Source organism: Bufo gargarizans, chromosome 5, assembly GCF_014858855.1.
Source record: "Bufo gargarizans isolate SCDJY-AF-19 chromosome 5, ASM1485885v1, whole genome shotgun sequence".
In the NCBI taxonomy this organism is placed as follows: domain Eukaryota; kingdom Metazoa; phylum Chordata; class Amphibia; order Anura; family Bufonidae; genus Bufo; species Bufo gargarizans.
In genome coordinates this window covers 247,104,921-247,120,101 of record NC_058084.1, presented here as the reverse complement: position 1 = coordinate 247,120,101, position 15,181 = coordinate 247,104,921, and the positions used below count along the sequence as shown (strand labels likewise).

General features: G+C 42.7%; 1 protein-coding gene across 1 annotated transcript in view; it reads left to right on the top strand.

Moving 5' to 3' along the window:
* The window catches only part of SLC9A3 (solute carrier family 9 member A3), a 251,718-nt gene extending 237,003 nt beyond the window's left edge, over positions 1 to 14,715 (top strand). Inside the window, exons 8-9 of the mRNA XM_044294736.1 lie at positions 5,450 to 5,539; positions 14,641 to 14,715. Coding sequence (XP_044150671.1) covers positions 5,450 to 5,539; positions 14,641 to 14,715 — 165 coding nt within the window. The remainder of the gene's footprint in view (positions 1 to 5,449; positions 5,540 to 14,640) is intronic.
* The last annotated feature ends 466 nt before the right edge of the window (positions 14,716 to 15,181 follow it).

Below are 15,181 nucleotides of genomic sequence, written 5' to 3'. Positions count from 1 at the left end.
TGTTATCTGAACGTGTGTTTAGAACGGCAGGGGTCGTCATCACAGACAAGCGCAGCCGCCTCTCCACAACAAATGTGGACAAGCTCACGTTCATTAAAATGAACCAGGCATGGATCCCTCAGGACTTGTTCATACCTTGTGCAGAATAGCCATTGTTATACTGCAGCGCAATTCCTTATTCTTGTATTTTGTATATTTCACACTCTTTTAGAGTGTACCCTAATTTTAAAAAATACAATTAAAACCAAAAACCTGTGTTGGCTACCTCGCCTCCTCCAACGCCGCTTCCACCTATACCGCTACGTCCACCGCCTCCTCAAACTCCTACTCCATATGGACCTCCACCTCATAAATCAATTTTTTTTAATTTTATTTATACGTATTTTATTTTATATCATTTCACTACTTTGTCAGTTACATTTTCGGGTGAAATTCACCAATTTTGGGGTGTGAAGTACCACTGCTATACCTTGTTGGCCAGTTAAAAAATAAATAAAATTGTCAGTTAAATTTTCAGTTGAAATTCAACCATTTTTGGGTGTGAAGTACCACTGCTATACCTAGTAGACAGGTTAAAAAAAAAAATTGTCAGTTACATTTTCAATTGAAATTCTACGATTTTTTGGGTGTGATGTACCGCTGCTATACCTATTAGACCGGTAAAAAAGAAAATGCAATTTGTTAGTTACATTTTCTGGTGAAATTCACCAATCTTTGGGTGTGATGTACCACTGCTATAGCGAGTAGACAGGTTAAAAAAAAATTTGGTCTGTTACATTTTTGGGTGAAATTCACCAATTTTGGGATGTAATATACCCCTCTACCTAGTTGACAGCTTAATAAATTTCAATAATTTTTCTGTTACATTCTTGGGTTGACATTATACAATTTTAGACGTGAATAAACCCCTGCTCTGCATAGGTAACACGGAATAAAATGTAATAAATTCTTCAGTAATTAATGCGCATCACATCCTTTCATTCAATGCTTAAACTTAAAAAAGTTGTCACTTTTAGGCCTCATGCACACAACCGTTTTTTTTTTTAAGGTCCGCAAAAACGGGGTCCGTAGGTCTGTGATCCGTGTCCGTTTTTTCTTCCGTGGGTCTTCCTTGATTTTTGGAGGATCCACGGACATGAAGAAAAAATCGTTTTGGTGTTCGCCTGGCCGTGCGGACTCAAACTGATCCGTCCTGACTTACAATGCAAGTCAATGGGGACGGATCAGTTTGACGTTCACACAATATGGTGCAATTGCAAACGGATCCGTCCCCCATTGACTTTCAGTGTAAAGTCAGGAGTCCCTATTATACCATCGGATCTGAGTTTTCTCCAATCCGATGGTATATTTGAACTCTATGTTAGAATATACTGTCGGATATAAGTTAGATCGTGAAACTCAGATCCGACAGTATATTCTAACACAGAGGCGTTCCCATGGTGATGGGGACGCTTCAAGTTAGAATATACTAAGAACTGTGTACATGACTGCCCCCTGCTGCCTGGCAGCACCCGATCTCTTAAAGGGGGCTGTGATCAGCACAATTAACCCCTCAGGTGCTGCACCTGAGGGGGTTAATTGTGTGTATCATAGCCCCCTGTAAGAGATCAGGGGCTGCCAGGCAGCAGGGGGCAGACCCCCCTCCCTCCTCAGTTTTAATTTCATTGGTGGCCATAGGTGCGCCCCCCCCCCTCTCTATTGTATTATTTTCATTGGTGGCACAGTGTGCGGCCCCCCCTCCCTCCCTCTATTGTATTCTTTTCATTGGTGGTACAGTGTGCGCCCCCCCCAGCCCCCCTTCTATTGTATTCTTTTCATTGGTGGCACAGTGTGCGGCCCCCCGACCCCCCTCCCTCCCTCTATTGTATTATTTTCATTGGTGGCACAGTGTGCGGCCCCTCCGACCCCCCTCCCTCCCTCTATTGTATTATTTTCATTGGTGGCACAGTGTGCGGCCTCCCCTCCCCCCCCATTCATTGGTGGCAGCGGAGAGTTCTGATCGGAGTCCCAGTTTAATCGCTGGGGCTCCGATCGGTAACCATGGCAACTAGGACGCTACTGCAGTCCTGGTTGCCATGGTTACTTAGCAATATTAGAAGCATCATACTTACCTGCTGCGCTGTCTGTGACCGGCCAGGAGCTCCTCCTACTGGTAAGTGACAGGTCTGTGTGGCGCATTGCTTAATGATCTGTCACTTACCAGTAGGAGGAGCTCCCGGCCGGTCACAGACAGCGCAGCAGGTAAGTATGATGCTTCTAATATTGCTAAGTAACCATGGCAACCAGGACCGCAGTAGCGTCCTGGTTGCCATGGCTACCGGTCGGAGCCCCAGCGATTAAACTGGGACTCCGATCGGAACTCTCCGCTGCCACCAATGAATGGGGGGGGGGGAGGGGAGGCCGCACACTGTGCCACCAATGAAAAGAATGCAATAGAGGGAGGGAGGGGGGGGCCGCACACTGTGCCACCATTGAAAAAAATACAATAGAGGGAGGGAGTGGGGGCCGGGTGGGGGCCGCACACTGTGCCACCAATGAAAAGAATACAATAGAGGGAGGGAGGAAGGGCCAGGGGGGGGCCACACTGGCCACCAATGAAATTAAAACTGGGGAGGGAGGGGGGGTCTGCCTCCTGCTGCCTGGCAGCCCCTTATCTCTTATAGGGGCTATGATATGCACAATTAACCTCTCAGGGGAGGCATCTGAGGGGTTAATTGTACGGATCACAGCCCCCTGTAAGAGATTGGGTGCTGCCAGGCAGCAGGGGGCAGTCATCTACACAGTTCGTAGTATATTCTAACTAGAAGCGTCCCCATCACTATGGGAACGCCTCTGTGTTAGAATATACTGTCGGATCTGAGTTTTCACAAAGTGAAAACTCGGCTCTGAAAAAAGCTTTTATGCAGACGGATCTTCGGATCCGTCTGTATGAAAGTAACCTACAGCCACGGATCACAGACGCGGATGCCAATCTTGTGTGCATCAGTGTTCTTTCACGGACCCATTGACTTGAATGGGTCCGTGAACCGTTGTCTGTCAAAAAAATAGGACAGGTCCTATTTTTCTGACGGACAGGAAACACGGATCACGGCCGCTGATGAACAACGGTGCATTTTCAGAGTTTTCAGTGGGTCCGCAGAAAATCACGGAAAACGGAACAACGGCCACGGATGCTTTAATAATTTCTCCCATAATTCAACTCTAATTTTAAATTTGAAAAAATGAATCCTCCCTTGGATGTGGTCTCTCTTTCTCTTGCTCCCTCTCTGGCGTGGAACCCCAATTCCCCTCCACCCGTGATCACAATGGTAGGTGCAGAACGAACATCGAAAGTTGATAGAGCAGATATCAAATTGGATCGTGAACATCACGGGGACGTGCGACATGGTGGGGCAGTAAGTTTGCACACGCCTACACGAACTGACTGACAAGGGTCAGCCCCTGCAACTACTGGGTCTCCAAATTGGGCACATGGCCTCAGCTTGCCCTTTACCCCTTGGAAGTGCTGGCCTGCACTTGTGTAGGCTACCTCCTTCTCCACTGCCGCTTCCACCTACACCGCCTCCTCAACCTCCTACTCCATTTGGACCTCGTCCTCCTAAATCAAGATGATATTTTTTTATTTTTACGTATTTTATGTTATTTAAAGTCATTTGCCTATCCACATTTGTTTGCAGAGCTCTTGCCATGCTCTGAACCACATTTTGATGCCATTTACAGCTCTCTAGCCCTTTCCATGACATTTTTACAGCCATTTTAGTGCTCAAAAGTTCGGGTACCCATTGACTTCAATGGGGTTCGGGGTCAAGTTCGGGTCCCGAAAATAACTTTTTTCTGAAGTTCGGCTGAACCTGAACATCCAGGTATCCACTCAACTCTAGTCAAGATGAATCAGGCGTGGATCAGCCTGCATTTCCACCCACCAATGTCTTATGCATCAGACTAGATCATCCATGGTGCCACACCAACACTTTGACAAAAGAAACCGGTTTCTTCTCGCTACCTGCCTCATCTACCATTCTGATGGTGCCACCCGCCTGATGCCAAACATCTGATGCCAAGTGCTTCTTCTTTCACCCACCATCTTCAGCTGGTACTGGTATTGCCACAGCCCGTCCCACTGGAGGTGCTGGCCTGTCAACGGGTCACTCTGTGGTCTCCTGATGCTGCTGCCACCTCACTGCTCAGTTCTCCTGCTGCTGCTGCTGCCATCTCCAGACTGTCATTTTTGCCACCCTGTGGCCTCCTCCTAATGCTGCTGCTTACGCCACCTCCACACGCTGTCATTGTGCCACTCTGTGTCGGGTGGGCTCGCAGAATTTTTTTTAACATTGCCATTCTAAGTGGTACTGATTCTGTAAAGTTGTTAAACGGAACGGAGAAAAGTTTACTGACAATATCTGAGACGTATCTATATTAAGCTTGTAGTATGATATTTCTCCATATAGTGATATTAGTTAAAAGACTTGAGACAGAGGAGTGGCCAGGTTAGTAGAAACGATGATAACATCATCTGTGAATAAAACTAACTTATGTTCTGTCAAACTTACCTGTAATCCAGTAACCTCTGAATCACTACGAACAAGGGCAGCAAAGGGTTCAATAGATAGAACAAAAAATAGTGGTGAAAGGGGACAACCCTGCCTGGTTCCATTTGTGAGAGAAAATTCATCAAAATGACTTTATGCTACTTTTTAATGATACTTTCACACTTGTGGCAAGGGAATCCGGCAGGCAGTTCCACCACCGGAATTGCCTGCCGGATCCGTCAAAACGTATGCAAACTTATGGCATTTGTCAGACGGATCAGGATCTGCCTGACAAATGCATTGAAATGTCGGATCCGTCTTTCTAGTGTCACCTGGAAAAATCGATCCGGCATTCATTTTTTTTCACATTTTTTGCAGTCTGAGCATGTGCAGACCGCAATGCCGGATCCATTTTGCCTGAACACTCGGGGCCGGATTGGCATTAATGCATTTCAATGGAAAAAATTGCATTACGGCAAGTGTTCCGGAATTTTGTCCTGAAAAGGCAAAAAGACTGAACTGAAGACATCCTGATGCATCCTGAAAAAGATTGCTCTCCATTCAGAATGCATTAGGATAAAACTGATCAGCTCTTTTCCGGGATTGAGCCCCTGGGACGGAACTCAATGCCAGAAAAGAATAGCGCTAGTGTGAAAGTACCCTAAAATGACTCCCTATTAATTTAGTTCCTTAAAGGATCTAGATACACCATTCACCAGTTAATCACCCTCTGCCTCTATTCTTGGGCATGAACTGTCCACAGGTGGTGGCTGCACAGAAAATATTATATTTATACATATTACTGTAATTTACCAAATCATATTCAAACTGTCTGATTTTGGTAAATCGTAGTTCTGTTTGCATGTTTTCAAACTTTTGAATACAAGAAAACTTAAGTGACCTTTATTAATTCTAAACAGGGATTAACCATTAAGCCATTGGTACAGTGGTTGAAAGTGAAGAGGAGTGAACATCATGAACGAAAACTAAATGAAAAACTGCACGGAAGGGTAAGGATATGGGGCGTTGCTAGGGTCTCAAAAGATCCGGGGCACAAGCCCCAATAAATATGTCCCCCCGCCCCCTTCCCCGCACTATGCTGTATTTGCTATACAGCAGCACTTACCTGTCACATCCAGGGCCTCCAGGTGACGTCTCCTCTGATATAGCTCTTCTCTGTCATCATCTTCTCCACTTGGTCTGGACAACTTCTCTCAGCCGCCTCGTCTCTACAGAGTGTGACACACAGACATCTTAGCTTCCTCACATTCTATCATTATCCCCCAACTGGAGTCCCCACAGTGTTATCCTGCTGCTTGCTGTGCCAAAACCTCACCCCCCCCCCAATACCCCTAAATACTATCCTAAAGAAACAATACTGCCCCCCATAGTAATAGTGCTCCTCATAGTCCCACCAATAGCAATTCCCTTCTAGAATACCCTTATTAGTAACACTGCCCCAACCGTGATAATGCTCCTTAAAGGGAACCTGTCACCAAAAAAACGGATACTAAACTTTTAATAGTACCTTATAGTGCTGCAGAGTAGTTTCCTAATGCACTCTTTGATTGTTTAGCCGCATCTAGCCTCCTGGAGAAATCGATGTTTTATTCAGCCGCTGCCCCCTGCTTCAAGTCAGGTTTGAAATCAAGGGGGCAGGGGCCTAGGCATCTCCAATGCTGCTCTCCCCGCCTCCCGCCGCCTTTATTGACACACCGGATCTCAGTGCCGGGACCGCGCTCCCAGCCCGCATGCGCAGTAAAGGGCTGCTGTAGTGCGATCCCGGCTCCGGCTCGTACACTCAGCCGGCTTCAGTTTCTACTGCGCATGCGCCCGCCAGCTTTACATACTAGCACAGTTACAGAAGATGCCGGGCGCATGCGCAGTAGCGAAACTGAAGCCGGCTGAGTGTACGAGCCGGAGCCGGGTTCGCGCTACAGCAGCCCTTTACTGCGCATGCGGGCTTGAAGCGCGGTCCCGGCACTGAGATCCGGCGTGTCAATAAAGGCAGCGGGAGGCAGGGAGAGCAGCATTCGAGACGCCTAGGCCGCTGCCCCCTTGACTTCAAACCTGACTTGAAGCAGGGGGCAGCGGCTGAATAAAACATTGATTTCTCCAGGAGGCTAGAGGCGGCTAAACGATGATATAGTGCATTAGGAAACTACTTTGCAGCACTATAAGGTACTATTAACAGTTTAGTATCCTTTTTTTGGTGACAGGTTCCCTTTAACAATGCCCCCTTTATTAGAAGAGCCCTCCCATATTAATAATACCCTCACAGAGTCCCCAGTAGAAATAAGGCCCCCTATTGTTCCCCCAGTGGTAATAAAGCTCCCTACAGACCCCTCAGTAGTAATAAGGCCCCCATAGTGCGCTTAGTAGAAATAAGGCGGATCTATAAGACCCTCCTATAGAGCCCCCAGTAGTAATAAGACGCCTATAATGTCCCCTGGATTTGCAGTGCCCCCTGCAGTTGTAATCCTCCCTCCACCATACAGTCCCATGTAAATAACATCACCTCCTCCCCAGCCGCCTCTAACGCACTATCCCATGTAAACATCACCTCCTAAGGCTACTTTCACACTTGCGTTCGTGGAGATCTGTCCTGTACTTGCACAGGATGGATCCGCACTGATATAATACAAACCAATGCATCCGTTCAGGACCGACTCGTTTGTATTAGATTTGAATTTCTAAGTCCCAATACGGATCCGTCGTGACTTACATTAAAAGTCAATGGGGGACGGATCCGTTTACAATTGCACCATTTTGTGTCAATGCAAAGGGATCCGAACCTATTGACTTACATTGTAAGTCAGGACGGATCCGTTTGGCTCCGCAAGGCCATGCGGACACAAAAACGCTGCTTGCAGCATTTTGGGGTCTGCCTCCAAAATGGAACGGGGGACCGTACGGAGCCGAACAAATGCATTCTGAATGGATCAGCATCCATTCAGAATGCATTGGGGTTAAACTGATGCATTTGGGGCTGCTTGTGAGAGCCTTCAAACGGATCTCACAAGCGGATCCCCAAACGCAAGTGTGAACGTAGCCTAAACATTAAAGGGAACCTGTCACCGGGAGTTTGGGTATAGAGCTGAGGACATGGGTAGCTAGATGGCCGCTAGGACATCCGCAATACCCAGTCCCCATAGCTCTGTGTGCTTTTATTGTGTAAAAAAACTGATTTGATACATATGCAAATGAACCTGAGATGAGTCCTGTATGTGACTCATCTCAGGGACAGGACTCCTCTCAGGTTAATTTGCATATGTATCAAATCGTTTTTTTTGATACAATAAAAGCACACAGAGCTATGGGGACTGGGTATTGCGGATGTGCTAGCGGCCATCTAGCAACCCATGTCCTTAGCTCTATACACAAAATCCCGGTGACAGGTTCCCTTTAAGTCCCATGTACATAAACATCATTCTCCCCCACCATCCACTTTCAACATACAGTCCCATGTAAATAACATCACTCTTTGCCCCAGCCACCTCAAGCACACAGTTCCATGTCAATAACATCCCTCCCTTCAGCCCTAAAATACATCCCAGTTAAATAACTACAACTCTCATCATTGCTCTGCCTCTCCCTTCGCTTACCTCTCCTGTACAGACATCAGCATTAGGCTCCTTCTCCTCTTCACTCCGGTGTCCAATCCTGCACTGGTCACATGATGGTGACATCATCCAGGTCCTATCACAGCCTGTTTTGCTGATCACATGACCTGTGATGTCACCGCAGGTCCTTCACCTCTTCCCAGTGTAAGATTCAATTGTATTGCCGTTCTGTGTACAGCAATACAGTTGTATCCAGCAGGCAAGCAGAACATTCGTGGCATGGGACAAAACATCCGGGGCCCAGGCCCCGAATGTTTTAACCTAGCGACGCCCCTGATATTAGCAATCATTTTCTTCTCATGCAAACATTTATATTTATGACAATGCTAAGGTTGCAGATTGATCTCTATATCTAATGTATAAAGCTGAGTTTATAGTATAGTATTAAACCTTGCAGCACAGTCAGTAAGTTCAATATATACTGTACAATCTGTATACACAGTTCAATGAAAACATTTGGGAGGGCTCAGTTTACTGGCAATTTTTGGGGGCTATTGTTACTGGCACATGATTGGGGGGCATCTATGGGGACACTGGCACAAAAAAAAATTCTAAAGTGAGAAAAAAATCTGTTTTACTTTTTAGTTGCCATATTTTGACCCCTATCACTTTTTTGTAATTATGTGTACAGAGCTGTGTGGGGCTCATTTTTTGGTGGCGCAAGCTGATCTTTTCATTAATACCATTCTGCGGTGCATATGACTTTTGATCACCACTTTTTTTAACTTTTTTTGAGGAAATAAAGCATCCAAAAATGGCGAATCGCCCATTTGGACAATTTTTTCAGTTTTTCTGTTTACCGTATGGGGAATTTTTAAAATGTTTTTTTATAGTATGGGCGTTCTTGCACATTTTCACATTGCGACACCCATGATGTGTATTTAAAAATAAAAAATAAAAAATCATTTTTGAACTTATGTTTTTTTTTTTTTTTTTTACACTTTTGTATAGTTCCCATAGGGAACTATAACATGCAATCATTAGATTGCTATTCTCATACATTCCAATGGCGGCAGCCATCTTAACAGAATAGTAAAATAGCAGTTTTATGCAGACTGGTTGCTAAGGGCTGAATCTTATTAAATATGGGGCAAGTCTAATATTTATTGATTCGGGAATATCATGGTATTAGTAACTACATATATGAAAATTGAAATTTGGGTCTAAATGTGACAGTTATCCTTTAAGTATGGTTTCCATTCATTTCCCCACTAATGATGTCAGGCTTACTGGCCTATAGTTGCCAGATTCCTCCCTACTACCTTTCTTGTGAATGGGCACAACATTTGCTAATTTCCAATCTTCTGGGACGACTCCTGTTACCAGTGATTGGTTAAATAAATCTGTTAATAGTTTTGCTAGTTCACCGCTAAGCTCTTTTAATAGCGTTGGGTGTATCCCATCAGGCCCCTGTGACTTATTTGTATTAATTTTAGACAGCTGATTTAGAACCTCTTCCTCTGTAAAGACACATGCATCAAAAGATTCATTAGTCTTCCTTCCTAACTGAGGTCCTTTGCATTCATTTTCCTCTGTAAAAACTGAACAGAAGTATTCATTGAGGCAGTCAGCTAGTTCTTTATCTTCTTCCATATACCTTCCTTTTGTTTTTAATTTGGTAATTCCTTTAATGCCTTTTTTCACTGACTGAGCTAATTTCTCTTCTGCCTGCGCTTTAGAGGCTCTTATAACTTGCTTGACCTCTCTCTGCCTAATCTTATAAATATTGCCTGTCATCCTTTTTATTTTTTTATTTTTATGATTTTGGCCACTTCTGCCGAGTACCACAGTGGTCTCTTCCTTTTTTTTTGCTTTTACTGACAAGCCTAATGCAATTATTTGTTGCCTTCAATAGTGCCACTTTAGTCCCATTTCTCCTGGACTCCATTAAAACTGTTCAAATCTGATAGGGACTCGTATACCACTAATCTAATTTTAGAAAAGTCAGTTTTTCTAAAATCTAAAACTTTTGTTTTTGTGTGGTGTGAATCAGTCACTGTACTTATAGTAAACCACACTGACTGGTGATCACTAGATCCCTAGCTTTCCCCTACAGTACTATCAGATACCAAATTCCCATTTGGTACGGCCACCAACATTGAGGGAGGCTGGGGCAGGAGGGGCGGGGAGGGGGCAGACCGCATCAGGGGCAGACTACATGAATATCTTGTGATATTTTTATAGGGCAGGTTGTTACAGATGTGGCGATACCCAATGTGTCTATTATTTTTATTTTTGTTAAGTTTTACACAGTTAAAGCATTTTTGAATAGCACAAAATCTTGTTTTTGTGTTGCCATGTTTTGAGACCTATATATATATATTTTTTTTTTCTGGCAATTGTCTTAGGTAGAGTCTAATTTTTTGCGGAATGAGATAACGGTTTAATTGGTACCATTTTGGTCTACATACAATCATTTGATTGGTATTACACTTTTTGTGAAACAAGGTAACAAAAAATGGCTGTTTTGCCACAGTTTTTATGTGATATTTTTATAGAGAAGGTTGTTATGGATGTGGCGATACCTAAGATGTCTATTATTTTTATTTTGTTAAGTTTTGCATAGTAAAATCATTTTTTAAAAGAAAAATATCTTGTTTTTGAAAGCCATTTTTTTAAATGTTTTGGGCGATTGTATTAGAAAGGGCCTCATTTTTTGCAGGATGAGATGACGGTTTGATTTGTACCATTTTGTGGTACATGCGCCTTTTTGATTGCTTGATATTACACTTTTTGTGAGGCAAGGCAAACTGAAAATTTATGTTTTGGCACAGTTTCATTTTTTTTTTTACAGCGTTCATCTGACAGGGTGGATCATAGGATATTTTTATAGAGCCAGTTGTTATGGATGCAGCGATACCTAATATGTCTACTTTTCTTTTCTTTTTCTATTTTTTATAACTTAAATTATGGAAAAAGGGCACTTTTTTTACTTGGAATTTTTTTTATCTTTTTTAACTTTTTTTAACTTTTAGGGGTCTAATCCCTTGTACAATGCATTACAATACATCTGTATTGTAATGCATTGGCTGTAAATGTATTACACAGTGTAATACACTTACAGCCTGCTTGCCTGTGAGACCCAGGGGGGTAGGTCTTACAGGTTTTCATGGAAGGCAGCACGATGCCTATGGAAGGTATCTGGTTCCATTCCCAGCCATTAAGTCCCCATCACTGCAATGTGGGGACCCAATGGGGATGGGGACCCGACAAGGAAATAGCATGTGCAGCAATCAGCGCTGACCGCGGCATAGCATTGGTTAATGAGCCAGCATTGGTGTTTTCACAGATGCCGGCGCATACAGCAGGTGCCTGGCTATCAATAACTACCGGACCCCTGATGCTGATTGTACTGCGCTAGGATTTAAGGCACAACATACTACTTATCACAAATCCCCTCAATGCTTTCCATAAAATTTTTGCCATTTTTGAGAAATGTGGTAAAATATCTAATTTCAAAAATAAATGATAATTCTCCTTTTAAGTAGCTCCAAACAGCTGTCAAGTACTTGGGCATAATAATGATCTCTGCAGACCCTAAACTTATTTTCCACTTGAACTATATCCCTCTTTATGAAAATCCCCAAACTTTTTATCAAGCCCAGGTTGGGCAGAAAGAATCTCCTAGCCATTTTTCACTCCCATAGGTGTTATATATCTTACATGCTCACCCCATAGACTTACCTAAAAATTATTGTTCTAAATTTAGAGGAAATTTCCTTATCAGATGAAAGGATCAATACAGCAGGATTACAGGTTGGAGGACTTTTGTCTTTTCCAACCTTAACAACAGTGTAACTATGTAAGGATCCAGATAGCGAGCTGGATTCAGCTTGCTGGTTGGGAGCTTCTGTGTCACATGTGGACACTGAGAGATCACTGACTACTGTCCATTGTATCAAAGCATCATATCTTCAGTGTTGTTTCATGAAAATATATAATAAAATATTGACAAAAATGTGAAGGCTGTGAGATACTGTATAATGTCCCCCCCCCCCCCCTGTAGTGCCTCCATTAGTATAATGTCCCCTGAAGTGATAGTATGTATAATGCTCTCAACCCCCCTGTAGTCCCACGGTACTATAATGGCACCCCTATAATGCTAGTTTGTATAATGCTCTCACCCTGTATTATAATGCACCCTTTAGTATAATGCGCCATGAAGTACCACTGTAGTGTAATGCTCCCCTGTAATATAATGCACTCCTTTAGTATAATGTGCCCCTGTAGTCCCCCTGTGGTATACCTACATCCTGTAGCAAAATGCATTCCTCTAGTCCCCCACTTATTATAAGTCCCCCCGTAGGAGTTTTATATATAATGCTCCCCCCCCCTCCCCATTAGTCCACCGCTTAGCATAATTCCCCCCTCAGTAGTTTTATATATAATGCTCTCCCTATACTATAAAGCCCCTATAGTGTTAGTTTGTATAATGCTGTCACTTCCCCCCTCCAACAGTAGCCTCTGTATTCTTATGCCCACTGTAGTATAGTGCCCCTGAAATATAATGTACCCTGTAGTATAATGCCCCCTGAAGCCCCCTGTAGTATAATGCACCCTGTAATCCCCCTGTGGTATACCACACATCCTGTAATAAAATGCACCCTGTAGTCCTCCACTTAGTATAATGCCCCTGTAGGGTTTTATATAACATTGTTGTCCCTGCTAGTATCCCCAGTAGTGCCTAGATAAATATATTACAAAAAAACACAAAGGGTGTCATTTACTATCAGATATATGCTGGTTTTCTGTTGCAATCTATGACTTTTCTACGCTCAAACCAGGTCTAAAAAATGGGTAGTGGTGTGAGGGGGAAGGAACGGCAGGCCCATCCTATTTATCATTTTCTACTCCTGTTTATGGCGTACAAAATGGTCTAAATTTAAGCCAGAAAGGTTGCAATCTGTAAGTTTTCCATGCTCACACCAGCTCTAAAAAATGGGGCGTGGTGTGAGCCAGGAAGGGGACGGGAGGCCTATCTCATTTAACATTTTCTACTCCTGTTTTAGGCTTTCAAAATGGTCTAAATTTAAGCCAGCAAGGAAGCTGGCTTAAATTTAGACCGGCGGTGGATGTGCCGACGTTATGTCAAGCCTGTAGTAACTTCAGCGGATCCAACTCCAGTGGTAAAAAATACAAATTTTCACGTGCTACAGCCAAGTGTTTCTAAATTCTTTGAAACGCTTGTTGAGTCATATCTCTCGCTGTACCCCTCAAAAAATTCCTTGACGGGTGTAGTTTCCAAAATGTCACTTTGTGGGGTATCCTTTCTAAGTGTAACTCAGGGTCTCATCAAATGCAGCATGGTGCCCGAAAACCATTCCAGCAAAACCAGCCCAACAAAAACAATATAGCGCGTCTTCCCTTCTGCGCCCTACCATGCCCATGGAGCAGTTTACAACCACATATGGGGTGTTTCTGTATATTGACGAATCAGGGTAATAAATATTGAGGTTGTTTTGCTGTTAACTTTTGCTGTGCTACAGAAAATGGATTAAATTGGAAAATCTGCATAAAAAAATTAAATTTTTTAAATGTAACCTCCATTTTTTTGGGGAACACCTAAAGGGTTAACACCGTTTCAAAAATGTAGAAAATTGCTAATTTCTAAATTTTATTTTATATTTAAGATATCAACTCAAATTTACACTAAACATGAAGTACAATGTGTCATGAGAAAAAAAAATTGGCTTAGATAAGTAAAAGCATTCCAAAGTTATTATCACTTAAAGTGAGACATGTCAGATTTGAAAAATATGGCTTGGTTATTAAGGCCAAAACTGTCTCCAGAGATAAAGGGTTAAACAAGTAGATAATCGTCACAATTCAAACACCGACGTTGGACGATATTCATACAGAGTTAATGTATGTATCGACTAAATGATTGTACTGGAAATGCTCATTCAACACTTGTAAAATTGTTTATTATGCAAGAAAATAAAAATGTCGTTATTGAATTGTAATAATGTAAATATATATTGTGTGATCTCTCAATGATGTGAACAATGTAAAATGGTAAATAATCTCATGCGTACAAATTTAAATTTAATAATCCTTACAAGAAAATGCCTGCCTATCATCAGCTCTATCATCGGCTGTCATTCCGCTACTGAACGATTAGCCACTTGCCTAAGGGCTGTATTACCCTGGCAGATGAGGCAAACGCCTGCTCGTCAGTATGGGGAGGAGCGATTGCTCAGGCCATCACTCATCCTCATACAGAATTATTATTTGCTGGCAGTAGAGCGTGATTAGACACCACGATCTGCTGCTGGCAAACAATGTTTTTTGTGACTGCATAAGATATACGATTACCCAATGAACAAACAAATGCGTCACTTTTACACAGGCAGATAATCGCTAACAAGCATTCGTACAAACTCAGTCCTCGGCCAGTTTAATACGGCCCGAAATCTGCCATTAAACATTGCAGAATTTAATTTATTATAAAAATATTGCTAATATGGTTTTCTGTGTCTTTCTCTAAGGCATTTGATCACATTTGCTCAGCTATTGAAGATATCTCTGGGCAAATTGGACACAATTACATGAGAGATAAGTAAGTAACCAGAAAATGTCTTCCATATTTACAGTATTTTGTTATTTATGTTTGTGTAGTTGCACAATGAAAATACTGTCATTCACTCCCTAAAATAATCTGACTATATTTTCACACAGAATAGTGTGCTGATTTCTATCCTTTCATTTTACAAGGGTAGTCAGATCCCAGCTACACTTTAGCAAAACAGATAATTCAGCATAAGCTAGAACTGCTAGGAGTCCAAAGTAGGCACATAGTATTACAGATACATATACTAATGTTAGTGTTGAGCAAATCGAAGCATTCAAAACAAAATTCGGTCCAAAGTTTTGGAAAATTTCGTTTTGACACGAATCCGAATTTCCTCGCACTTTGTGGTAACTAGTCGGTTTTTCTTAAAATGGCAGCTGTATGTGTTACAAAGTTAAAGTAAGAAGTCTGGGAATGCAATATGACCCATAATACCTTGCAGCCAGCCAATCCGCCGG